Source organism: Diadema antillarum, unplaced genomic scaffold (assembly GCF_040938485.1).
Source record: "Diadema antillarum isolate AM-2024a unplaced genomic scaffold, OU_Dant_1.0 seq00000024_RagTag, whole genome shotgun sequence".
In the NCBI taxonomy this organism is placed as follows: domain Eukaryota; kingdom Metazoa; phylum Echinodermata; class Echinoidea; order Diadematoida; family Diadematidae; genus Diadema; species Diadema antillarum.
In genome coordinates this window covers 1,498,822-1,525,508 of record NW_027271142.1, presented here as the reverse complement: position 1 = coordinate 1,525,508, position 26,687 = coordinate 1,498,822, and the positions used below count along the sequence as shown (strand labels likewise).

The 26,687-nt window shown below is 39.9% G+C and overlaps 1 protein-coding gene across 1 annotated transcript in view; it reads left to right on the top strand.

Annotated features, from left to right (window-relative positions):
• The window catches only part of LOC139725214 (A disintegrin and metalloproteinase with thrombospondin motifs 18-like), a 196,946-nt gene extending 194,401 nt beyond the window's left edge, over positions 1–2,545 (top strand). The window contains 2 exon segments of the mRNA XM_071636304.1: positions 389–551; positions 2,427–2,545. Coding sequence (XP_071492405.1) covers positions 389–551; positions 2,427–2,545 — 282 coding nt within the window.
• The last annotated feature ends 24,142 nt before the right edge of the window (positions 2,546–26,687 follow it).

Genomic DNA, 26,687 nt, shown 5'->3' with positions numbered 1-26,687 from the left:
GAGTATAAATTGAGTATCCTATGGGTCCTACTATTGATCCCTGGGGAAGTCCAAACTCTAACACAGTGGGGTTTGACAAATTACCGGCAATGTCAACTTGAGAAGACCATCCCAAAAGGTATGACTGAAACCAGGACAAAACTGTTGACCTAACACCTGTTCGTTTATATAAACGGGAAAGAAAAATTTGATGATCAATCGTGTCAAATGCGGCTGACAGATCTAAAAGAACAGCAAAAACAACCTTGTTTGAATCAATGGCAAACATAATATCATTTTTCACTTTTACTAAAGCTGACTCAGTACTCTCTATACTCTCTCAAACAAATGTGTTATTCATTCAGTCTCACTAATATGTTTATGTACCTTGATGATCTTTTCACAACAGTGCAGTGCGACCTGCGATGGAGGCACGAAGACTCGAGAAGTCACGTGTGTCAGGGCCGATGGAGGCAGTAACCAGGATATGAACAGAGTGGTATGTCCGCAGCACGGAAGACCGTCAACAACAGTAGACTGTAACACAGACGTCTGCCCATCCGTGACCAACAGTGAGTACAAAACATTCAATGAGTGACAGCTCTCTACCTTCCCAATGATTGAAATTAAAGATGTCATGTTGGTAGGTCTTTGAATGGACAAGCCATGATTTGTTCAAAGTAGCACAGGAAAAAAATTTTGTACTAAAATCATGAGTAATGGCGTCTGCATTGGTATCTATTGATAAGAATGAATCATTTCTTAGTTGCCCCCAAATATTGCAATTTTGCCTGTCTAGTAATCAGGAGATGGTTAGTTGGAATCCTCCCCAAATGTGTATGCCCATGATTTTTTTGATAATGGCTACTACTAAAGTGCTTAGTTACATACAATTTGTACAATCTATTTAAATTGAAGTATAATTTGTCAATCAGTTGCAACCATATTCTTTTAATTGCTCACTTTATAACAAATCCTTGAATATCCGCCCCCCTCGACGTTTCGTGCTATAATTCTGTGACGCGAGAAGGCCTCGTTGCGAGGCTTCTTGACTTTGTTTGTTCAAGTCTCGCGCAACTTTTGAGACCAAATCTGCAACGTCTGCGCATACTTTTGCAAAGCCACGCCCATTTTTGTATCGGAATGTTGCCCCAAAATGGGCACAATTTTGTGGTTTTGTGTACATTTCCTATGGAAAACAGTGCGCTGTCTTGAAAGTCATAAAAACCCGATTAGTTTTATAATTAATCACTTTCATTGATTAATTTTGTGCTAATTATGGTAGAAAAGTGGTCAGTGACAATTTCCAGTGAGAAAACAAAGAAAAAACAAAAGTTGAAAAACAAGGAAATGCATAAGAAATTCTGAAAACAATAAAATACATAAGAATTGAAATGAGTTTTGGAAGTTTTTGTGGTGTACAATTGTTGAATATGCTAAAACGGATTTACAGATCAAAAGTTAGACTCTCAATGCTTTTAATTAGGCTAAATATGATCTTGAGCTTAATTTGCATAATTAATTAAAATTAGAAATTGATTGTTTCAAAAAAATCTTATAACACAATCTTGTAGATTATGACGTGGGTCTCACGCATACAAAATTTCATCGCGATCACACCACCGATGGCTGAGATCTCGGGAGGGGGGGGGGACGAAATCCTTCCTCCCCCCCCCCCCCCCCCCCCCGGTCTGAGCCAAAAACGCCCGGCCCTTTTAGGGTTAAATTGGGAACACACTCTGGAAGATTTGAGGTGATATTTCCCTCTTAAATTTGCACATTTTTGTGTTATCTTTTTCTTTAGAGACTTTTGTCCAATTTAAAGGCAGCCAATCGCCATCCCTTATTGTACGTTAACTCCGAACGACCGAAGTTTGTGCATGCAATTGCGCAATGCCAGACTCAGTGCTATATCCATAAACTCGTGGGACAATGCTGCCACTGAGACACGTGTGTGTGTACTCATCATACACAAACATTGTCACCGCAAGCTGCGGTGATTGGAGGAGAGAGGCCAGAAGACGCGTGGCTCTTTTGGCCTCTCTTCATGCGCATGCGCACTGAGAGTGTGCGCCCATTCGGAAGCTCTCGTGGCTCGCTCGGACAGCCATTTTGGGTTAGGAGATTTGTAGCATAGAGCTCTTGTAGGTTAGCGTGTTGTTCGCTGACCCATTTAGCCAGCGCTATTCTCATTCGGGGTCACTACATTTGATACAGAATGGGGGAGGCAGCATGTTACGTTCGTCTCCGTGCCGCACAAACCACTCGCCACGACTGAGTGCCTTTAATGATTTCAATCAGGTCCATTTAGCCCTTGTCTAAGACACACAGTAGTATTAAGAGTTTTCATTTTCATGATTAAAAGATGATGATTTTTGCAGTAGATTCTTCCCAGACTTGATGGGACAGTGGCTTAACAGCTTTTTTTCTTGTTGGTTTTACAGCAGACTCGTACCCGCTATGTCGTGATGAGTACAGCTGGTGTTACCTGGTACCGCAACACAACGTCTGCTCGCACCGCTTCTATGGAATCAAGTGCTGTCATTCTTGCACGTACCGGGGCTGAGAGACACTCGCGAGGAGGATCCAATTTTGGGCTCCCTTATTTTTCGTACTCTTTCAAGGAAATAATCTGTGGAGAGGGAAAAGTTGTCTGCGGGAAATGTTGTCCCCCTCAGGGCTTAACTTCTTCCAAGACTCATCCAGTCTCTGTGAAAAGGATCTTCCCCTTGAATAGACTGATGTGATGATTGGGGGATCCCTCTCTATAGCAGTGATGCCTTGTAGAGCGCCCCCTAGTGGCAAGTTGAATGGATGGGATGGGATGTGTGTGTGAGACATGAAAATACGGGGCGAAAGCAGCAAGCTGGAGAGGAGATGGTTATTGTCATCAAACGTCCAGGTCAGCACTCGCTTCCACCGCGTGGTTTATGAGAAGCACTTATTTATAAACTGTCAGCGCTCATAGCCTGTGCGATGCTGTCCCAGTGTTAGCTGGTGGAAAGTGAGAGTATTAATGATTGTACCTATACTGTGTTTCTTTTGTGTATAAGATGCAGTGGTGCATTTCCAGTCAAGAAATATGTGCTGGAATTCCCCACTTTCCAAATCTTTTGCAGATAGATGCATTTCTGCCGAACATGCCGTTTTCAGCTGTTCAGATGAGTGTTGTTCATCTTCGCAGAAAGACATCAAGATGTGTTTAGATGGTCCCTTAATATCTTGTGAAATGTATTTAGACAGTACATGTAAAGTGGGGATCAGTCATGATTACAGTGCTTATATATTTTTATGTTAGTGTGTGTATTACATGCTTATGTGTGTGTCTTATGTTCATAGAAAACAAAACACAAAATGAACTTAACAAGCAATGTGTGTTTGAGGATGCAGGGATCATATCCAACTCTCAATGACTGCTCAATAAAGCTCAAATCATCAACAGAGCTCAGGATTTGAAAGGAGAAAGCAAAGATTTTATGCCTCCGCCTGAAGGGTTGAATCCAGGTTTTGCGGGTTGCCCGTCCATCCGTCCATCCATATGGCTGTTTATTTCCATTTACCAGGCTGCTATGTTACCACTTACACTGCCAGAAAAAACAGAAACTTTCCGTTGTTTTTTTTTTTTAGGAAATGTTTATGTGCGAGAAGAGACAGGAACATAGGGGGTTTCTGGTAGGTAGTGCAGATGACAACTGACATGTGTTACTCTTACATTGAGATCAGGGGTGTAGATAAGCAGGCAGGAGATCGCCTCGCCGTTCGGGATGGATGTGACATGACCCCAAAAAATAGTGGAAAAATGGCGAGCCAGGTAGAGAGCATTTGCACTGCCAGAAAAATCAGAATAAAGCTGCCAAGTTTCAAAGAATTTCATTTCTGAGGAGGGTGTTTTTTTTTGTTTAGATTCCAGTTTTTACGCTCAGATACAAGTAGTTGCCCAGCAACTTCAAACAAAAAACTGGAATGAGCAGAATGCAATGTTTTTTTTTTTTGGCAGCAGTGTAAACAGGGATGGATGAACTGACTTGTCATGGAGTGCGTCGTGTATACTGGCACATCCGTGTCCATTATGATGAAATACTCCCAAGTGATTGAGAATGAAAAATAGATTCCAGCCCTGTGACCTAAACATTGCAAGTACGTTGATTGCCCTGAAGACCACTAGATTCAAATGAGTATGTTCTCTTTCAGCAAACTGCAGTTATCATATTGGTTTCTAATCATTTCTCATCTGCAGTTAAGCAAAGTGTATAGCATAAGCTTAAAACATGCAGCAAAATTTATCAAAAGTGGTAATTGGTAATTTTGTGAGAAGATAATGAGTAAGCAAGCAATTGCTCAAGTAATGGGAGGATGAAAGAGCAAAGGTCAAAGACGTCAAAATTAGATCAAAATGCCAGCTTCTGTGTATTGATTCCTTCAGGAAAGTTTGATGATGTTTATAATGCGTATAACTGCAACTTGGGAAATATATCCCTTGTGCAAAGAGGATTATAGGTCAATACTTGGTCAGTGGTCAAGATCAGTGAATTTATTCAAAAATATGAATAAAGGACCATTTGCATTAAGGGCACATCTAGTGATTGCGTGAGTATGAAGTGGATAATAGTTGGTATTATGAAAGAATTCCAAGACAGAAGACAGTTCTTGGATTTTCAGAGATCATCTTCGACAGTCAACAGGGGTCAGTGGTTGATGAGATAACAGTATAGATCATGCAAATCAACAGTTATTATGCAATTACCTCTACCATGTTTGAGACCACCTGCATGGTTTTGAACATGTTGTTTCACTTCTTTCCTAACTTGTCTTTTAAAGATGACGGAAACATAAAATATGTGCAAAGTATGTTTTCAAGAATGGTGCTGTGGGCATTCAGTCATTAGAAACTGTAATGCCCAACGATATTGAGCTGCATGTGTGGTAAGCAGGGTACGTATTTATAAAAAAATTCAAAGACACGTTTGCTCCCTTGCATGGAAAGTTCCAGGTTTGGACCAGTAGCCAATGCTCGACTAAGGATTCGGCCTGACATTTTAAAATAGACATGTCAGCATATTTGTGGGAAATGAAATGGTCAAGTATTGTGAATGGGCCAAGACATTTTCTCAACTCATAGACAGATGAATTTCAGAATAAGTTTTTAACAACAGTGAAAACCTTGTACCTTTATTAAGCATTTGTTCATTTCTTTATGTCTGTTTATTTGTTGAAGAGCCTCATGTCTGTGTCAGGATACCACAAAGTTTGATAGGCCTACAGAGTTTTGTTTGTAGAATCTTGTGTGATCCATGAATTATCTAACATGATTATTTTGACCTGCAACAACCTCTTCATGTTGCCTATTTTGTGTTTATGTGGAAGAAGCAGGCAAGTGTATTTTTTTTTTTTTTTTTAAATTATGGGCATGGAGTTTGTCAACCTTTGAACAGTTCTGGATACTGTAAAAGCTGTAATTTTTTGTGAAGGTTTGATTTCAGCAAATTTCACAAATCACTGATGGGCCGCAAATTTAACAACATTAAAAAATATCGCAAAGGGACAGGCATTAGTTTGCTCAAGATAGCCTCCGTGTCAAATTGGGCAAACAACATCTCACAAAAATGACTGACCTCCTCATTGCAAAAAAAAAAAAAAAAAAAAAAAAAAAAAAAAAATCTGTTGATGAAAATCACAGCTTTTAGAGTATTGGTTAACTAAGAGAAGAGGGACTTTTGTGGGCTTTGCTAAATATGCCTCTTAGAGGAAGCAGAAGTTGTTTGATGCGAGCAGTCTACTTTTGTGACATTTTTTTAAAGACATAATTCTCAGGATGTTTTATGAAGGTTCGTCAGGTGGCGTGTCAAAATTAATGAAGATTTTGTGAAAGTTGTAGATGTAGGAAATCTTAGATGTGAAAGTTTCGCATTGATCATAGCTCTACAGAAACCCCATTTTGATTGTGCGCATCACAATGTACCCATTCTTAAATGTGATTTACCCAAAAGTGGGTAATAATTTGAAATACTACACAATGCATTAACTCTTTCATATATCAGTCATTATATTTTTCAGTCACTTGTGGGTAGTATTTTTTTTTTTGTTAGTGATGATTTTTTTTTTGGTGAGTTTGGCAAAATGAAATATTGAAATAGTATTTCTACAATCACATTTGAAAAAATTGCCACAAAATTGGTATTTCACAGATCTATGTGAAAATTTGGAAGAATATTTTATGTAAACAATTTTCTGCAAGCAGCATCATGAAAGGATGAAACTTCTGCTGAGTTTGATACTAATTTATAATTTCAATCATGTGTTTTCTATAGAGTTAAAACTTTTTTTCTGTGATTAGAAGCTCTTTGAAAAATAAGTTCAAAAGAAAAAAAAAACTGCGCTGTGCAAACACAAAGAAATGAAGATGAAACAAACCTAATGGTGCAAGAGTATTCATTCAATGATAATGTAGAGATGTACCAAACTGGTAGTATGACTGTGATTGCCACTTTTTCTAGAGCAGATAATGATGACGGGAAACTTCCATGCCAGGAGACATATATATGTAAGTAAATTTTCGAGCTATTCAAATCCAGAGCTGCCTTCCTGTATGTTTATGACTGTATACACAAATCTCTTTCATGTTTACATCATGTTTTTTTTTTCTTTCTTGCTCATTTTGTGTACGTAATACAAGCTTGACAGTGCATGCATTCCAGCGTTACCATTTCACTTTATGGACTTTGCATCTAACCATGATAAATTCCTCAACTCCTGAAAAGATGGAAAACTGCACTGAAGTCAAGATTGTTATCTTTATGTCAATAGCATCTTTAATTGGACGTGACATGGCTCTGCCTGCTGATACCAGTTTTCATGCTAGATCATTCTTCAGGCATTTGTGTATACAGTCATAAGAACATCTGGAGTTCACCATAAAGAGTCTGCACAGTTAATAATTTCTGTGAAGTACTCTGGTTTGACTGTAAACTTACCTGTTTTAAAATATTTCAAGATATTAAATGTTGAAATGAGCAAGGGCTGCCTTTTCCTTGTCCGTATAGGTTGATTTTAATTCATTGATCTGACACTAAGAGAATTATTGCAGAAGTTTTAATCTAGGTACCTTGGTATTTGTTGGTATATCTTCTTTTTTTCTATTAAAGAAGCTATTGGTACCTTTTTAAAACTGTATAGACAACATAAGCCCTTGCTTTTAATTTTTTGATATTTCGAATTCACAAATAAAGAGAACAATTGTACACCACAAAAGGCGCATATACTACAGTGACTGGAAGTTTGAAGGCCGCGCACTCTTTCTACTCATCATGTTGGGCAAAATGAACTCGTGTTCTCTGCCACTCAGGCATACTTCTTATGAAGCTGATAATTTCACATTTTTACATTTTAGTATTTGGTATGTTGCCACCTTGATTGTGCTTTTGTTTTCCTATCTTTTTTTGTTTTTTTGTGATATGATTATACAGGTTTCTATATTACTTTCAGTATTTTGTGTACAATCTGTGTAGTCGTTAAAGAGGTGTATTTTTCATTCAAAAAAGAAACTGGAAATGTTTGCTGTTATATAATGTTTTGTTCATATTGGGCCAAGAGACTTGATGACCTTGACCTAACATTTCTGATGGATTGCTGGGGAGAAAAATGAGCCAAAAGAAAAGAAGAGCATTACCTTTTTTTTTAATGGTTCTGTTTGTAGTTACATGACAAGATTCAGTCGTCGGCATCGGGAAGAAATGACAATGGTAGAGAAGCTTGAAAGCCAATTCCTTACTGACATCAGTCCATCAGAAAAGTCTGGGTGGAGGAGACTAGCTAGTTTCGAGGTTAAGGTCACAGTGTGGTGTAGCTCTTTTAGTACTAATTTATTGTCTTGTAATATAATTATGATCGCAAAGATCTGTCCATATCAAATGAGCTTCATTTTAAAAAAGATTAATAAATGAATGATATGTTTTTAACGTGTATGGAGAAATTGTTGAAATATCTTTGATCAACGTTTTCTTGGAAACAATGAAGTAAGTCTGGAATGAGAGATATTGTTTGAATGTTTCTTATGTATGTCTGTCTGTCTGTTGTGTGGGCATGTTTGTGTGTATCTTGTGTGATTATCAACTCTAACCTTTAATTTCAAAGTTTTAAAGGGATGGTATAGTATGGGTTGAGATGAGGATTGAGCTTTTAACTTTTTGCAAGATACTAAGAAACCACACATAAAGTATTATAGAACACACACTTTTAAGAGGAATTCAAAGTTTATTCGATGAAAATCTGTTTTGAAATGGTTGAGACATCCAAAAACAGAGCAAAAGAAAGCTATCCTAATAAAAGATGGGTCCCACTAAGGCCTTTTCTTAGGATGCCTCTGTTTGGATATCTCCGCCATTTCACAGCCAATTTTCATCGAAGAAACTTTGAATCCCTCTAAGAATTACATGCTCTTTCATGTTTCATATGAGGTTTCTCATGTTCTCACCAAAAAAAAAAGAAAAAAGTTTTAAACCTGATCCCCCCTCTCAACCAGAACTATACCATCCCTTTAACACGTTTTCAGAAAATGTTGATATTTGTTGATATCAAAATTTCAAGCTGGATGAGGTAATGATCCCCACCACTCAAGTCTCTACTTTTCTCTAACTCAGAAATTTTATCTCAATCTCAAAAAAGAAAAAGAAAAATTGTATCCTTTGCATCAGATTTTGTATTGTGTTGATACACTTCCCAGAATTGTGTCACGGTGGAATTGAGGTATAACCGATGCCCGGTTATTATTTTTTAACGAAATTACGTAAAACAAATTAACTTCAGATTGCAAAGTTATGTACTTGGCACCACTGTAGCGAGTAATGATAAAATATTAGGAATAGTATTGACAGATAGATTGATAGAGAGCGAACATGTTTTGTGTATGGGGATATGGGATAATGAAAGACTTTGCCAGTAGTTTACAGATACAAAGCTCCAAGTTCCGGGAGGATTCTTAACTTAATATGTGTGATTTGTGTGTGTGTGTGTGTGTGTGTGTGTGTGTGTGTGTGTGCGTGTGTGTAAGTGTCAAAATACAGCCCATTAAATGTAGTTATTCATTCATGAACAAAATAGGGATTTTCACACTGCAAGTGGATGACAATCTTAAACTGTTTGACGGTGGTGGATATTGCCCACTGGACCCAACAAAGGGCACTATTGCACCTTTGACACCCTCGCCTCTTCCCTACCAACCACTCATTGATAAAGAAAACAAGAAATAAGCAAGAAAAAAATAAACATTCCGCGACCGCTTTGCATGAATTGAATTAATTTCTCACATTTTACAAAATACGATACATTTACTGGACAAAGAAATATCAAAATCATCAAATACAATTCAAAATAGGGAAACTAAGTACGAAATTAAGTGCAATAATGTGTGAACAAATGGATATCACAAGGTTGCACTATATTTTGAATAAATCACGGAACCAAAGCTGTCCGTTTATAAAGAATAGGAGTTTGAAATATGACGGAACCAAGTAAAAACAACGCTTGTAAGTACTAGTCGATTCTTTCAAGGAGAAGTCCGGTCCAAATATAAGTTAGTCCGAAAAGAAAGAGTAAAATATTACAAGTTCAACGGTAATATTTTGATCGAAATTGGGTGAGAAATAAGGAGGTTATGACATTTTGAAGTTTCATTAATTTTTCAGGAAACGGTTCTTGAACGGTCAATATGTATATGCAATCAGCAAAGTGAGCATGGCATCCCCTCGCAACTTGTCATAATTATAGTTTGTACATAAAATTTTGAAATTTCCAGTTTTTCATTCAAACGCAATTATGGCCGAGGCTCAAATCGTAACATAATCATCTAACTGCTCACTTCTCTGAAGTTATTCAACCAGGGATAGCATCGTGTGTCAGATTTCTATGACAGAAACATTGAATTTTCGTCATTTTTTTTTGTACACGATCAATGGAAAATTGCGAGGTTGTGACATAATTGGCTAACTCATTTGCATATTCATATCCACTGTACAAGAATTGTTTTGCAGAAATTAGGACAACTTCAAAATGTCATAACTTCCTTATTTTCCATCCGATTTATTTATTTTTTTATTCATCAGACTAACTTATATTTGGACTGGATTTCCCCTTATAATAGAGTATGTTCTACTGGTTCTACCGTATAAAAAGAGGGAAAATTTTTAGGATAACTATAGTATTCCCCCCCCCCCCCATATTGATGAAAATCAGCATAGAAGGAAAAAGATATGAAAAGTAAAAAGTGTTATATACCCTTAAGAGCACCTCTTTGATTCATGGTTGAGGAAATATATAGAAATGATACACTGAATCTTAATTTATCTGAACTCCCCCAATGATAAAAAGACTTCTTTTTTATTAACATGCAGCAGATGGAATGGTTTCGTTGTCGTTCCATATTAGAGGACAATTACGGACATTTTCAAAGTTAGTCTGGGAAGAAAGAGAAAAACCTGAGTACAATGCTGGAAATGTGATCAAAATCTGATCAAGAATTTAGGAAATTCTGAAAATGTGAAATTATGCTCAAAGCGGGGTTCCCACTATCGTGCGATCCATCGCGAACGCCACGGTTGGACATTCGTAACTGATCGTGGAAAATTTGTTGAACTCGTCTGAAATTTCACGTTTGGATACGAGGTTATGCGAGTCTTTACGTGTTGGTACGCTTGAATGCGATATGGTCACGATTGGTCTATTTCAAGCGATACGATCAGTCACGATCTGGTCTGCCGTTCAAATACGATCCGACAGGATTGTCCTGATTGAGTTCACGATTGGTACCGATCTAACATGACCATTACGATCAGGATCCCCGATCTGGTACGTGCAGCAACGTACTGATACGTTCCACTACGAATACCGCGAACCAATACGGGCTGCTGAGATAAGATACGATATCTTTTACGATCGGGATCAGAAGCGACCCCCATTTAAGGCGCGATTGGACCCGAATGGGAATATTATAGTCCGGCTGACGATGGATTTCATTGTTTCCATTAAATTATGCAGAGTGATTAGGCCTATTAATCTTATCCACAACCACTGATGATGGCAAGGCTTGACAGGTTGACGATGATGACAACGTAACCTTTGCAGTATTGCTAATGACGATTATGTTATCAGAGAGAAAGCAGCACCCAGGCCAGCCATAACCTCAGTATTCCCTCGTCTAATGTTAAACGTAAAGAAATTAATAGATTATTGAATCGACATGCTCACCCTCCCCCCTCACAAAAATGAAATAACGAACCCAAATACATAAGATCAGATGATTGCCCCTCTTCCCCAGAAAAAAAAAAACCAGCAAGACAAAATGACCTTTTTTTTCTCTCCAATACATGAAGAAAATAATCATATGATGAAATGGAAGCTAAGAAAGAGGATGGGATCATTTTGAATATTATGTAACATAGTATTATGTGTTATATACGCTCGATATAAGAAAGTTGGCCGAATGGATAGTATTGCTTATGTGTTCGATTTCACATTCGCAAAGTGTATGTATCATATGCCTTTTTATTTCAAAATGTCGTTATCTCATGGGTTATTAAAAGTTTGGTTTATTCGGCTTGATTTAGTGTTTTACTTCACAATGTTTAACATAACTGACACACACACATAACAGAAAAGTGACTCCCTAATCAAAATGATGTCACTTTTTAACAAAAAAGGTGGTTTTACGCAAAATTATTTCGCAGGGGTTATATTGCTACACTTATTGAATAACTAACTGTGAAAAATAATAAGAGTGATCTTCATTGTCATAATCATACGAGTGATCTCACATCCACGACAATGGTCACTTTTACATTTGCAGTAATAATGAGAGTTGAAAATAAAAATTTTCCTCTAAAATTATGCTCTACCAAACATACAAAAAAAAAGACATTGAAAAGTGTCAAAATAGATGTAAAGGGGTCAAACGATGGCTGATGAAACAACAACTCTTAATTACTATATGCTATGTACAATACACAAAACAGCAGGATACTGCACCCCCCCCCAAAAAAAAAACAACTCTGTAATATACTTTAAAAAATTAATCATTTGCCATTGATATGTACCCATTCAAGCACGATTCATTAAATCATTCTCATCTTTGTACTGACGTCAGTCAATACGTGCAGACATACAATTGCCATTTTATTTTTGCTCATTTTTTGTTTTCGTTACAAACTTATCCCATATCCTGTTTTGTGTGTCTGTATAATGGTAATAGCAACTCATTAATGAAAACATCATTAACATAGTGTATGAAAACATCTAAAAATCTGTAATACAATTTTCATTCTATGAAATCATTTAAAAAATTGATTTTGATAATGTACCTTAAACATTACAATTAAACCCCACACCGTCATACAATTTAACGTTTGGAAATAATAATCTAAAGATGCAGGCTACCACCTATGAGAATACAAAATAAATCAATTTATGAGTAAAATAAGGGCAAATGGGCAAACAATAATAATGATAATAAGCGGAAGTGAAGTGAAAAAGTCGATCCCGATCAACACGATTAAGAAGCACGATTAGAAGAGATTTGCTGCGTTTGGATACGATCCTAGACGATCTGATCACGATCAAAAACTAATCGTGTTAATCGTAGAAAATTTTTGAACCGTCCAAAATTTTCCTACGATTAACGCGATTGCCACGATTGACCTTAAGATCTGATACGATCTGATAAGACCATCACGCTTGCTGCACGATTAAGACCACGATTTCAATCGTGGCGCCAATCGTGATAGTGGGAACCCCGCTTTATTGTCCGCTAACACTATTTCTCGAACAGTCAGTGTCAATATGCAAATGAGTGAGTGGATGATATCATCCCCTCACAACTTGTCATATATAGGTCATACACAATTTTAAATGCCTATTTTTGTTGCTGTTGCTGTTGTTGTTGCTGTTGTTGTCGCTGTTGTTGTTGTAACTCGGTTAGGCCCCAGTTCAAAATCTAATATTTCTGACTGATCATTATTCTAAAGTTGTTCAGCTAAGGATGACAATATTATGTCAACACTTGAATGACAGAAGAGCTAAAGTTTCGTTGTTTGTACATTATCGCGATTATGATGGCAAAGTGTGAGGTGATGACATCATCAGTATACACATATTAATATGCATATATATTCATATCAACTGTTCGAGAATACTGTAAATGTCATAACTTTTCCAATTTTAGTCCGATTTGGATCCAATTCTTCACTGCTGTGCTTGTATGAATTTACCTGCTCTTCAGGAAAACTTTCAACTGGTCTGGTGATGATTAACAACAAGGATTTTACTCTGCTTTTAAATATCGGGAGGGGAGGGCTAATAGTCATTCCAGACTGCATGTGCTCCCATTGAACTTCATCGTTTTCTGGGCATGAACTGTTCTTGATTAAGTGGCAATTGTAATTAACGGCTTTTGTCTGGTCGGAAAAACAAGAAATCCTGTAAACATGACTGAATACACACAGGAAAGATTCCCTCGGAGCAGATGCAAAAATTATACACCAGATACACCAAACAAAGACCGTCGGGATCTTTACAAACAGTTATTAGGCTGTAGTCTTTGCACGAACGTATAGTTTTCACGCATTAAACAATTATTTTTTTTTCGGCATATGCTTTAAAGGTTTTTAAATCTGTTTAAAGCAGCACATACACATTACGTCTATACATTAATACAGCTACAACATATTCCTACTTATAAAGACCTTTTATCACGTTCTTTACACTCTACATCATCAAATAACAATTTTTGGCCAGAAAACAGTCAAATGCAAAAGTCCTTAAGTCTGGAATTTATTTATTTATTCATTTATTTATTCACTTATTGATTTATTAAGTTATGAATCAATCAATTGATTAATTAATCTATAAATTTCATTCATTCATTCATTCATTCATTCATTCATTCATTCATTCATTCATTCATTCATTCAGTCATTCATTCATTTTTCTCTGAGTAGTCTGATTCAGGATCGAGGGACCTACTTTAGAACAGATCCCTGTGTTGTTAAAATGCCTTGCACAATAATAGAAAAAAAATTATAACAATGAACACCATAGCAGCAGCAACAACAACAACAACAACAAAATTAAACCTGGAAAATCTTGTAAGCATACAGAAGACCATTGTATAAAAGCACAACTGGAGTAAGATATTGCAAATAACCAGCTTCGAAATTCTAAGGTGATAAATAAAAAGAAGCGTGTTAAAGCAAAAATACAATGACCAACGTTTTAACAAAATTACATACCGAATACGAAACACAAAACACCACCATAAACTCTTCTCATTACTAATGTCAAACTGAAAGTGTGTGTGTTATGACAAAAAGAAGCACAATATGAGATAAATAAAAGTTACAATCTTTAAAACCATGAATTAAAATTAACATAAAAGTTTTCAAAGTCTGCGAATGTTGAATATTTACTAGTAGTTTGTTAAAAAGTGAGCATGCGAAGTATGAATAAAAGTCTTTTTTTTATATAATCAAATATTGTTTTCTTTTTTTCATATAAAGGGATTATTCGCAGCGTATCTGGTGCTATATTGCACATGGCGATTAGAAACAATGTAGTCCACATATTATGACAGTGCAAGCCTATTCCTGATTTTGTAAATCGCAACACAGTACCGATACTTGATTCTTTGTTCAACCGTCTGCTACTGAGTACTTAGTGAGGAGCATTAAGGCAACTTTTGATTTGTCCAAATCAGCGATTAGCACTAATCGGATGAACTTATTCTGACTTCTCTAAAGTTTTAACATTAATCTTTTGGAGTATGTGCCCCAATTAATACAAGAGTCTCAAGAACGCCATGGATCCAACGAGAAGATTTTTTTTACACTTGGTCTAAAAAAAACAAAAAAAAAACAACTTCTCGTTGGATCCATGGCGTACTTGACACTCTTTTTTCTTATAATTACAACATTCGAAGTCCAACATGTGGAAAGTTCCAAGATCTCTCTCTCCCTCTCTCTCTCTCTCTCTCTCTCTCTCTATATATATATATATATATATATATATATATAGAGAGAGAGAGAGAGAGAGAGTGCGAGAAGGGGTCTCGACCATTTGCAGCACCAGTGTAGCTCCTTCAACCCACACAGACCTCAACCCACACAGACACCACCGCAAGTCCTTATATCCGCCATTAATAAGCCCTGATGAAGGTCCTAACGAGACCGAAAGCTCGGCAATAAACACGCACGTTGATCACTATAGCTACGTCCACGAATGCTCTTCTTCTCGCACTATATATATATATATATATAGATGTAGCCCATATGGCTACTAGCACATTTAATAAAGAAAAGAATAGAATAGGATAGAAAGTTAAAGAAAACAGAAGCATTACAGTTGTTTTCCAAGTCACCCTGTGACGTCAATATGAATCAGTCTTTTCCCCTTCTTGGAGTTTATGAAACCCTTTATTTTGCTTCCAGCTAGACTTCCTTTTTTTTTTTGTCAATTCTCCTCTCCCAAGAAAAGTTATTGGTCCTAGGAATTTATGAGTTTGACATTGGCTACTTTCTCCAGCTAGTGGTCAGTTCTCCGCACTCTCCATCCCCAAAGCCCCCTGTCCAATTTACGGGAATGACGTGTTTTTGCCCTCTGATCCCTAAAACATGAATGACCCTCGCTGGGCTAGAAGGTCGTTCTCCTGCCAGAACTTCTCCTTTATTTTGATGTACTTTAGTGCAGTAGGTCAGACAGGAATTCCAAAGACAAATTCAGGGACAACAACCCAGAAAAATGATGACGAACACGTTGGACGTCATAAGGACACTATCTTTCATTTGGTTTATTATTTTGTTATCCAAGAAACAATAAAGTCTTGACCAGTAGTTACAGAGAACAAGGAAATAAAGAAACTAAAAGACAGTGGGCGAGTTAATCAGAAATTGAGATGAATCCAAGAAAACGGAGTTCCACAGAAACGAATGGGAGGAGCTAATGGAAGATCTGACCAATAAGAAATTTATTTCCAGTGAAGATCACACCCCAAAATAAGATTTAACCAATGAAATACTTTAAGGGAAAGGATGTCAATAGTAAATTTGTTATAAAAGACCATGTTTGAGGAGAGTTAGATAATTTGATAGAAGAGAGGGGACACAACAGAGGAGCTGCGTGATTAGAGAGACCGGCAGATAGAGAAGGGCCATGAATAGTTGGAGACCACATCTGAGATAGAGTCAAGAGATCCCCTTTCCTTGTACATCATGCTCCCCTCCATATTAATCAACTAAACTCTATCAACGCTGTGAATGAGACGAGGATCATGGTTGGACTGCCCAAGAGTTAATAAGTTAAACGGTGAACAACAAGTTGAGAAACTATACGCCACGACAAAACGGAACTTTGGTTTACACCAATCTGGGTGTAATGAACTCCAAATAGTCGACTGGTACGTGTCATCAGAGATGTTGAAGCGTCCTGTCAGGTTGCCTTAACGTGGACGGCAATGGTGACGAACTGTTTAAGGAAGCAGTGAAAGCAGACCGGTTAACAGACGCCCCAGCCCTTGGACGAGCTCGATCGACATGCAGGCGAGAACCTCACCCCGCGACCATGCCGACGTCGAGGTAAGTGGCCACACCCATTAACATCATTATATCCCTACTAACAAAACCCTCCCCTTCCCTTAAGAAGTGTTAAAGAAGTAAAGGTCTCCACAGGTGTAGAAGAGTAGAGTGATATTAAAATGATGTGTTCAATTGAAAGTAATTGGTGTTTGTAATCAAGTATCTATATTTCAGACCTACGAGAAGGCAGGTCGGTGAATAAATATGCTGTTCGCAGCATTGGCATTATCCATATAAATTTTATCCCTTCTCCCGCATTTTATATTCACTGTTGTTGTGAAGCAATAATTAGTCTCTTTCTGACTTTTGGAAATTTGTTGATGATTGGTGTCTATGTGATTAGCTAACCCCCGACCAGTACAGAGAGAAGCTAACAGACCAGACCAAAATTTATCCGCCTCTGTACAACATTGGTCGCCCCCTTGAGACGATTAGGGGTGTGGGGGTTGCACGGAACTCACGACCTTCGCGTTATCAGCACGATGCTCTTTAGTACTTTGTTTTAAGTGTAACAAATATACGTAGAGTGCACCTCTGAATTGGTACAGTGTATGTTAAGTTCTTAAATCATTGTTGTTTTATCCAGATATTTTGATTTAGTTTTTATTCATTGTGGCAATATGGCAAACATGAAGGGTGACTGTACTGTGTACGTTAAAAATCTCCCAGAGAAATGTGACAAAGATCTGAATGATTTCTTTAAAATGGACGTAGTTGAGATTTCCTTTGGGAAAGATTCGTTGACGGGTGAGATGACTGGGTCTGCATACTGCAGCTTTAAAACTGCGGAGGATGCAACCAAGGCACTCGCCCAAAACGGCAAGGAATTCAAAGGAAGAAAAATAGAAATATGTGAGATACCCCGTTCCGCTCTATTCTTAAGAGCAACATCCCCACCAACCCCCCAAAATGCCCCGTCCCCTAGTCCTAGCACTGCCCCCGTAATTCTCCAAAACAGTGCACGGCTACCAAATTTTTCGGGAGATACAAAACAGGGAGGATCTGACGTCACATTTGAGATGTGGAGGTATGAGGTTGAGTGCCTCCAGAAAGACCATGATAATATGTCCCTAGGGTTGATTGTTAGAAAGTCACTGCGTGGGGAAGCAGGCCAGATCGTCCTCCATATGGGACCGGATGCCTCAGTGGATGAAATCATAGCAAAGCTAGAGGGGCTCTACGGGACAGTCGAGTCCGGTGCTGTCCTCCTGCAGAAATTGTATGACTCGAAACAACGGGAAGATGAGAGCATTGCAAGCTTTTGTGCCCGCTTGCAACTCTCATTTGATAAGGCAGAAAAGAGAGGGGGAATTCCCGCGCAGGCACGAGATCAAACCCTGAAAGTTGTGTTCTGGAGGGGACTGTCTAACCAAAAGGTGAAGCAGGCAATCCAGCACAAGTTCGAAGTTGTGAATGCATTCGATGAGTTGATTAGAGCGGCGCGTGCGGCTGAACAAGAGGCCATAGATTTTGCTAGTTTTCATGCCACAGCCCCGAGTCCTGTAACAAAATCCCGCCCCACTCAGAACACCCGGGTAGCTAGCTCATTCTCTGCCACAAATGTGTCCAACAAAGAGTCTGAACTGTTAACGAAAATTGGGGAGCTGACTGAAAAGGTAGCCAGTTTGGAAAAAGGAGCTCGTAAGATACCCCAACCACAGGCCCAGTTCACGCCCCAAACTCCAATTAACACAGGTAACCCCCACGCGCCCCCACAAAACCCATGGCACAATAGGTGCCACACATGCGGCAAAGCGGGGCACTTGAAACGTAACTGCCCCACCCATGTCCCCACAAGTCCCCCTCAAATTTCCTGGCAGAATAGGTGCTATAGTTGTGGAAATGTAGGACATTATAAACGAAATTGCCCCACTCGTCCCCCTATCAATCCAGTGCAGTCACATGCCCATTCCTTCCCCAGGTACCCCCATGGCCCAGTCAATGCCCCGGCTCCCTTTCCCTCATCTCAGTCCCAATACATTTCCCCACTCATGTCCCAGCCAGTAGATCCGTATTTAAACGGAATAGGACCTCTGTCGCGGGGCGGACAGTAGGTCAAAGTCAGGGTCAGAAGCCGCAAGGGCCCAGAACAAATGCCCATAAAATGCCTAAGCTTGTCGGAAATCCAATGGAGACTAATGCAGTTGTTAACGGTAGACCATGTAGATGTTTGATTGATACTGGCTCCCAAGTGACCACCCTCCCCTTGTCGTACTACAGATCACGCCTTCGACATATCAAGTTACAGGATTTGGATGAGAATTTGAGAATTGAGGCTGCAAATGGTCAGCCAGTCCCTTACGCAGGATACATTGAAGTCGACATTGAACTCCCCGGCTCTCTACCTGGTGATGCTAGAATGACTGCCCCTATTTTGATTGTAAGAGATACTCCTTACAACAAACGCGTACCCCTAACCGTTGGCACTAATGTAATCCTAGTTTGTATGGAAGAAGGTAGAGCAACTCAAGGTAGGAGCGTAAACAGTGGCAGTGTGAACCCAACCTGGCAGGCTGCATATCGTAGTCTATCACATAGTGTACATGTCACGCCTGACCGGAGTGGGAAAGTAGGCACGTTCAGACTGTGTAGTGGCAAAGCTGTGTGTGTGCCTGCAAATGAGATGATTGTTGTACAGTGTGAATTGGTGTCTGCCCCCATTCATTTTGAGTGCAATGTGCTTGTAGAAACTACATCTAAGCGACAACTTGCTAGGGAGATACTAGTCGAGTCTGCCGTGGTGACAGTAGGTAAGAGAGAGGGACGTAATGTAGCAATAGCCCTGAAGAATCATGCCCCATACCCAGTGTGGATCCCTAGAAGACAGCTGTGGGGGATGCATATTTGTGCTCCGTCCAAGGTCCCGTAATGTGCAATAGCCAGACTTCCAGTGGTAGTAACCATGGGAACGGGAAATCCCCTCCCAGTGCGGATGAAGTGCTAGGTTCCCTAGATTTCTCCCAGTCCCCAGCCTCAAGTGATGAGATTGATGATGTGAGACATGTTTTGAGAGAATACCCCTCTGCATTCAGTACGGATGAGTTTGACCTAGGACATAGTACCATAGTCGAACATAACATTGAACTGACTGATGACCGACCCTTCCGTGAACGATACCGCCCGATACCGCCTTCCCTGTATGACGAAGTTAGGGCCCATTTAGACACGATGAAGCATTCAGGAGTGATCAGAGAATCCTTTTCCCCATATGCCAGCCCCATAGTCTTAGTGCGAAAGAAAGATGGTTCTTTAAGATTTTGTGTAGATTTTCGTAAGCTTAATTCAAAGACAATTCGTGACTCCTATGCCCTCCCCCGCATTGACGAGACTTTACAGGCTCTCAATGGTGCGAAGTGGTTTAGCTCCCTGGATCTGCGCTCTGGCTACTGGCAAATAGGAGTTGCAGAGAAAGACAAGCATAAAACCGCCTTCGTCTTGCCCCCTCCCCTCGGACTATGGGAGTGCAACCGTCTCCCCTTTGGATTGTGCAATGCCCCTGGTACGTTCCAACGAGCGATGGAGCGTTGCCTTGGCGACCTGAATCACAAGATATGTGTCGTTTACTTAGATGACATAATCATCTTTTCCAAGACAATTGGAGAACACAAGGACAGACTACGACAAGTACTTGACCGACTGACCATGCATGGATTCAAACTTAAACCCAGCAAGTGTAAACTCCTCCAGAGTAGAATTAAGTACCTAGGACATGTGGTATCGGAAGACGGTATCGAGACTGACCCAGACAAGATCGAAACTGTCAGGACGTGGCCCAGACCAGCGCGCACGCGCGATGTGCGATCGTTCCTCGGATTTGCGAGTTATTACCGGAAGTTCATCCGTAATTTCTCACAAATTGCGAAGCCCCTAAATGACCTTCTCGGTGGCCCCCGTAAGAGAAAAGGTAAGACCCCCCAACACAAGCCCCCTCCCTTCAAATGGACCTCCGAATGTGAATCGGCATTTCAAACAATCAAAGAGAAGTTGATGAGTCCCCCTGTTCTGGCCTATGCCGATTTTGAGAAACCATTCATCCTCCACACAGATGCCAGCACTTCAGGCCTTGGCGCGGCACTGTACCAACTAGATGACTTCGGAAAAGAAAGAGTCATAGCGTATGCAAGTAGGTCCCTCAGCAAGAGTGAGAGCCATGCTCCAGCGCATAAGCTCGAATTTCTAGCGCTGAAGTGGGCCGTGACTGACAAATTTCATGACTACTTGTACGGCAACAAAGTACAAGTACTGACCGACAACAACCCACTGACCTACGTGAATTCAACAGCAAAGCTAGACGCAACCCAACACAGGTGGTTAGCTGCGCTGGCGAACTATGACATCTCCATTAAATATCGATCAGGAAAGTCCAACACAGATGCTGACCTACTCTCTCGTTTGCATGATGGACGAAATGGTGAAAGTGAGGATGATGTGAACAAGTGTGGCCACATTCAGTCTGATTCATTTGAGGCTATTTGTAGTTATGCCATACATGTTAATGTTGACGAGGACCCGTATGCTGAGGTCGTAGCTCATGCAGGTAATGTGATGCCCCCCGAACTCCAGTCCCCACCCTTCCCGAATCCTAACTCCCAGGTGAAACCCCCTGACTGGGCAAAGGAGCAGCGGGATGATGATGTAATCAAACGTGTGCTCCACTACGTAGAAAAGGGACTTCCCCCGTCTGCTGACCAGCGGAGTGCGGAGAGTGAGAGAGTAAGAGTGCTGTTGCGAGAGTGGAAGAAGTTAGTGGTACATGACGGTGTGTTATACAGAGTGAAAGAGTGTATGGAAGGAGGGAAGACAAGGCAACTAGTCCTCCCTGAAAAGTACAAGAGAGAAGTGCTCAAGAGTCTCCATGACGACACAGGGCACCTGGGGATAGAGCGTACCACTGATTTGGTGAGAGAGCGGTTTTATTGGCCCCACATGGCCAATGATGTCACTCAGTATGTGAAGACGTGTGGGAGATGTGTGAGAAGAAAAGGAGTCCCCGAGTCTCACGTGACTGCCCCACTAGTAAACATTAGGACTACCCGGCCCCTAGAACTAGTGTGTATGGATTATCTCACTTTGGAAGAATCCAAAGGAGGGTACTCCAATATTTTGGTGATAACTGACCATTTCACACACTACACAGTAGCTGTCCCGACCCGAAATCAAACCGCACACACTACTGCCAAGGTGTTGTTTGACCATTTTCTCGTGCACTACGGTTTCCCCTCCCGCCTTCACTCTGATCAGGGCAGAAATTTTGAATCGGAAGTGATCAGACACCTGTGTAAGCTAGCTGGTATTGAGAAATCCCGCACTACCCCATACCACCCCCAAGGGAATGGCATGTGTGAGCGTATGAACAGAACCATTCTCGGTATGCTAGGCACCCTAGGAGATGACCACAAAGCCGACTGGAAGTCGCACCTAGCCCCTCTTGTCCATGCGTATAACTGTACTCGGAATGATGCTACGGGGTATTCACCGTACTACCTCATGTATGGACGCCACCCCCGCTTACCCGTGGATGTTTACCTAGGGCTAGATCCCAGAGATGAAGGGAGAGCTGATGCTGGCAAATATGTAGAGGACCTAAGGAAACGCATGGATTATGCGTATAAGCTAGTATCTGAGAGGACAGGTAAGCTAGGCGCTAGGAACAAAGCGAAGTATGACACTAGACTACGTGAGAACACAATCGAGCCAGGTGACAGAGTGTTGATAAGGAACGTTGGTGTCATTGGGAAGCATAAACTTGGAGACAAGTGGGGAAAGTACCCCTATGTAGTAGTCTCACAACCGAACCCCGAGATCCCCGTGTACAGAGTCCGCCCTGAAAATGGAGTAGGGAGAGTCAAAACACTCCATCGCAACCTTCTCCTTCCCTGTAATTTCCTCCCCAAAGTTGAGGACCCCGCCCCCAGTGTGCCGAAACCCAAGCAGCAACCTGAACGCCCCCAAAGACATGTGCCTCAGGTAGAAGTAGAAGAAATTAATGATGAAGACGTTAGCGATAATGGAGGAGTATCTCTGTGGGAGATGCCACGCCCTATCGTAGTAGGTGAGGCCACGCCCCAAGGGAACAATGATGTTGTGATAGATCGCGAAAGCAATGATAATGATGTGACTAGGAATGTTGAGGATAATGAACCTGTCACCCCCGAAAATGAAGTAGACAATGTTCAGGAGAGGGATGATGTAGAGGTAAATATTGAGGCTGAAGAAGTTAATGTTGAACCTGAGGTTCAGGACCCTATTCCAGTTCCCCAAGAAGTTTCTGAAGAGGATAGTCAAGTTCGACGATCTCGTAGAACCTCTAAGCCCCCAGACAGGCTGGGATATTCTCATTCACTGAGTGCTAATTACCCTAATGTGGAGAATGATTTGCCTGCTGATCCAACGTGTAACAATTCATTGTTTGAAATTGGAAACTTTCTTTGGAATGCATTTGTAGGTAGAAATACTCTACAAACCCCAGAAGTGATGGTAGTATAATATTGTGTTGCGTGAAGTATTGAAACGCGTCTGTTCATTTTGAAGATTATTTTCTGTTTGAATTATGGTCCAATTCAGGCAGGCACTTGACATTGTACCTCCCTTCCAAATCAAGGAAGATGTCATTTTTTTTTATGAACTTACTTCGTCAGCGTGTTGTTTTCAATTAGCCCCCTCGCTACTTTTTTCTCATATAGTGCAGGCAGTCGCCACTGAATTTACCATATTGTTTGTTATTTACGTTTGTATATAAAGTATCGTTGTGAAACTGTACTGTTATGCAATTCTAGCTGAGGAACGTATGCTAGATAAAATTATATTCTAAGTTGTGTAGTATGTGTCACATAGCGATTTGTGTGTCTGACAAAGGAAGGTCAGGATTTTTAAATGTGTATCTCAAAAGTTGATGAGATGTTTATGTACAGTTGACGTACATGAATGCGGATCAAACGATTTGTGAATTAGGGCATTAGGAAGATAGTGTCCATAACTTGTTGAATTTTGATATTGTTACTTTATCAGTTTTGCGTCATCTAACCATGACCATCTCGATTTGAATTGTTGTGTATGTGCTTTGATTTACTAGAGTTGAATAGTCTGGATAGGATGTATTCAACAGCCTGATTATTTTGTGTTGTATGTTTCATGGCAGCAAGGCCATGGTGAATGGCTATTGCCAAAGAAAGAAAAAGCAACATATAGAGGCTTAGGAAAGGAATAAGGACTATCGAGTTCAGGAGATTGTTAGGCTCTCCGAACCTGCCTTATACTTTACAGATGAGGAATAACTACCCATCTTGCGTATTTTTTTGAACTATTGTCATGTAATGATGGACACTTTCATGTTATCATTAATTCGTATATGATGTGGTTCTGTTATGGGGAAGAGCTACCCCAGGACGAGTATTGTGATATATCATGTTTGAATTGTTTAGTGTGATGCCAATGGCATTACATTAAGTTTAAGAATTTGTGAAAGAGTTATTATTACATTTTGATTCTGTCGAGGACGATTATCCTGATGTCGGGAGTGCAGATTAAGCAAGCCCTGCATTTAAATTCGCATTGATGTTTTACGTGTTTATTATTAGTTTCCTAAGTTTTTGAAGTCTTACTCAGATTTGAGAGGTGCACACTTAGCATTTGTTGGAAGCTAGTTACTTTGTTATGATTGCGATCATGTTATTCATGTAGACCTAACGATGGTAGTGACACGTTATCTTGATATTTACCATTGGGAGTATTGTATGTGTATCCTTAGCTTTGATGAGTATTAAGATCGGTCAAAATCAGGTTGGCAAGGTGGTTGGTATGCTTGCTTGTAAATAGTATGTAAATATGACGCACGTTCTACCCAATTTCGAGGACGAAATTTTTCGGAGGTGGGGTAGATGTAGCCCATATGGCTACTAGCACATATAATAAAGAAAAGAATAGAATAGGATAGAAAGTTAAAGAAAACAGAAGCATTACAGTTGTTTTCCAAGTCACCCTGTGACGTCAATATGAATCAGTCTTTTCCCCTTCTTGGAGTTTATGAAACCCTTTATTTTGCTTCCAGCTAGACTTCCTTTTTTTTTTGTCAATTCTCCTCTCCCAAGAAAAGTTATTGGTCCTAGGAATTTATGAGTTTGACATTGGCTACTTTCTCCAGCTAGTGGTCAGTTCTCCGCACTCTCCATCCCCAAAGCCCCCTGTCCAATTTACGGGAATGACGTGTTTTTGCCCTCTGATCCCTAAAACATGAATGACCCTCGCTGGGCTAGAAGGTCGTTCTCCTGCCAGAACTTCTCCTTTATTTTGATGTACTTTAGTGCAGTAGGTCAGACAGGAATTCCAAAGACAAATTCAGGGACAACAACCCAGAAAAATGATGACGAACACGTTGGACGTCATAAGGACACTATCTTTCATTTGGTTTATTATTTTGTTATCCAAGAAACAATAAAGTCTTGACCAGTAGTTACAGAGAACAAGGAAATAAAGAAACTAAAAGACAGTGGGCGAGTTAATCAGAAATTGAGATGAATCCAAGAAAACGGAGTTCCACAGAAACGAATGGGAGGAGCTAATGGAAGATCTGACCAATAAGAAATTTATTTCCAGTGAAGATCACACCCCAAAATAAGATTTAACCAATGAAATACTTTAAGGGAAAGGATGTCAATAGTAAATTTGTTATAAAAGACCATGTTTGAGGAGAGTTAGATAATTTGATAGAAGAGAGGGGACACAACAGAGGAGCTGCGTGATTAGAGAGACCGGCAGATAGAGAAGGGCCATGAATAGTTGGAGACCACATCTGAGATAGAGTCAAGAGATCCCCTTTCCTTGTACATCATGCTCCCCTCCATATTAATCAACTAAACTCTATCAACGCTGTGAATGAGACGAGGATCATGGTTGGACTGCCCAAGAGTTAATAAGTTAAACGGTGAACAACAAGTTGAGAAACTATACGCCACGACAAAACGGAACTTTGGTTTACACCAATCTGGGTGTAATGAACTCCAAATAGTCGACTGGTACGTGTCATCAGAGATGTTGAAGCGTCCTGTCAGGTTGCCTTAACGTGGACGGCAATGGTGACGAACTGTTTAAGGAAGCAGTGAAAGCAGACCGGTTAACAGACGCCCCAGCCCTTGGACGAGCTCGATCGACATGCAGGCGAGAACCTCACCCCGCGACCATGCCGACGTCGAGATAAGTGGCCACACCCATTAACATCATTATATCCCTACTAACAAAACCCTCCCCTTCCCTTAAGAAGTGTTAAAGAAGTAAAGGTCTCCACAGGTGTAGAAGAGTAGAGTGATATTAAAATGATGTGTTCAATTGAAAGTAATTGGTGTTTGTAATCAAGTATCTATATTTCAGACCTACGAGAAGGCAGGTCGGTGAATAAATATGCTGTTCGCAGCATTGGCATTATCCATATAAATTTTATCCCTTCTCCCGCATTTTATATTCACTGTTGTTGTGAAGCAATAATTAGTCTCTTTCTGACTTTTGGAAATTTGTTGATGATTGGTGTCTATGTGATTAGCTAACCCCCGACCAGTACAGAGAGAAGCTAACAGACCAGACCAAAATTTATCCGCCTCTGTACAACATTGGTCGCCCCCTTGAGACGATTAGGGGTGTGGGGGTTGCATATATATATATATATATATATATATTTATACATACATACATATATTTCTTCTAACTTCATTTATATGAAGAGAACAGGTACGAATTTGTTAGAGAGTGACTCCGAAATATTTTCAATATTACAATAACTATAAAAAGCGGACCGTGTATGAATTATAAATATAATTTCAATCAGTGACGATATGTTTACCTATTTCATCCAAAAAACATCGTTGTATGGATTTATCTGCATGCATTCCGAACCAATCTATCAACGAAGTTCAATTCTGAGGTGATTCCTGTATTTCATTCACATATTTACCTTTACAAAAGATATCGTTATTGTCTGCGTAAAGATTTTTTTTTGGTGAAAGATTGAGAAAACAAATTGAATACAGTCATGATCATAATTATATAAACAGATGAAATATAAAGGGACCAAGAATTGATCCTTTAGGTAGGCTACGCCCAATTTTACGG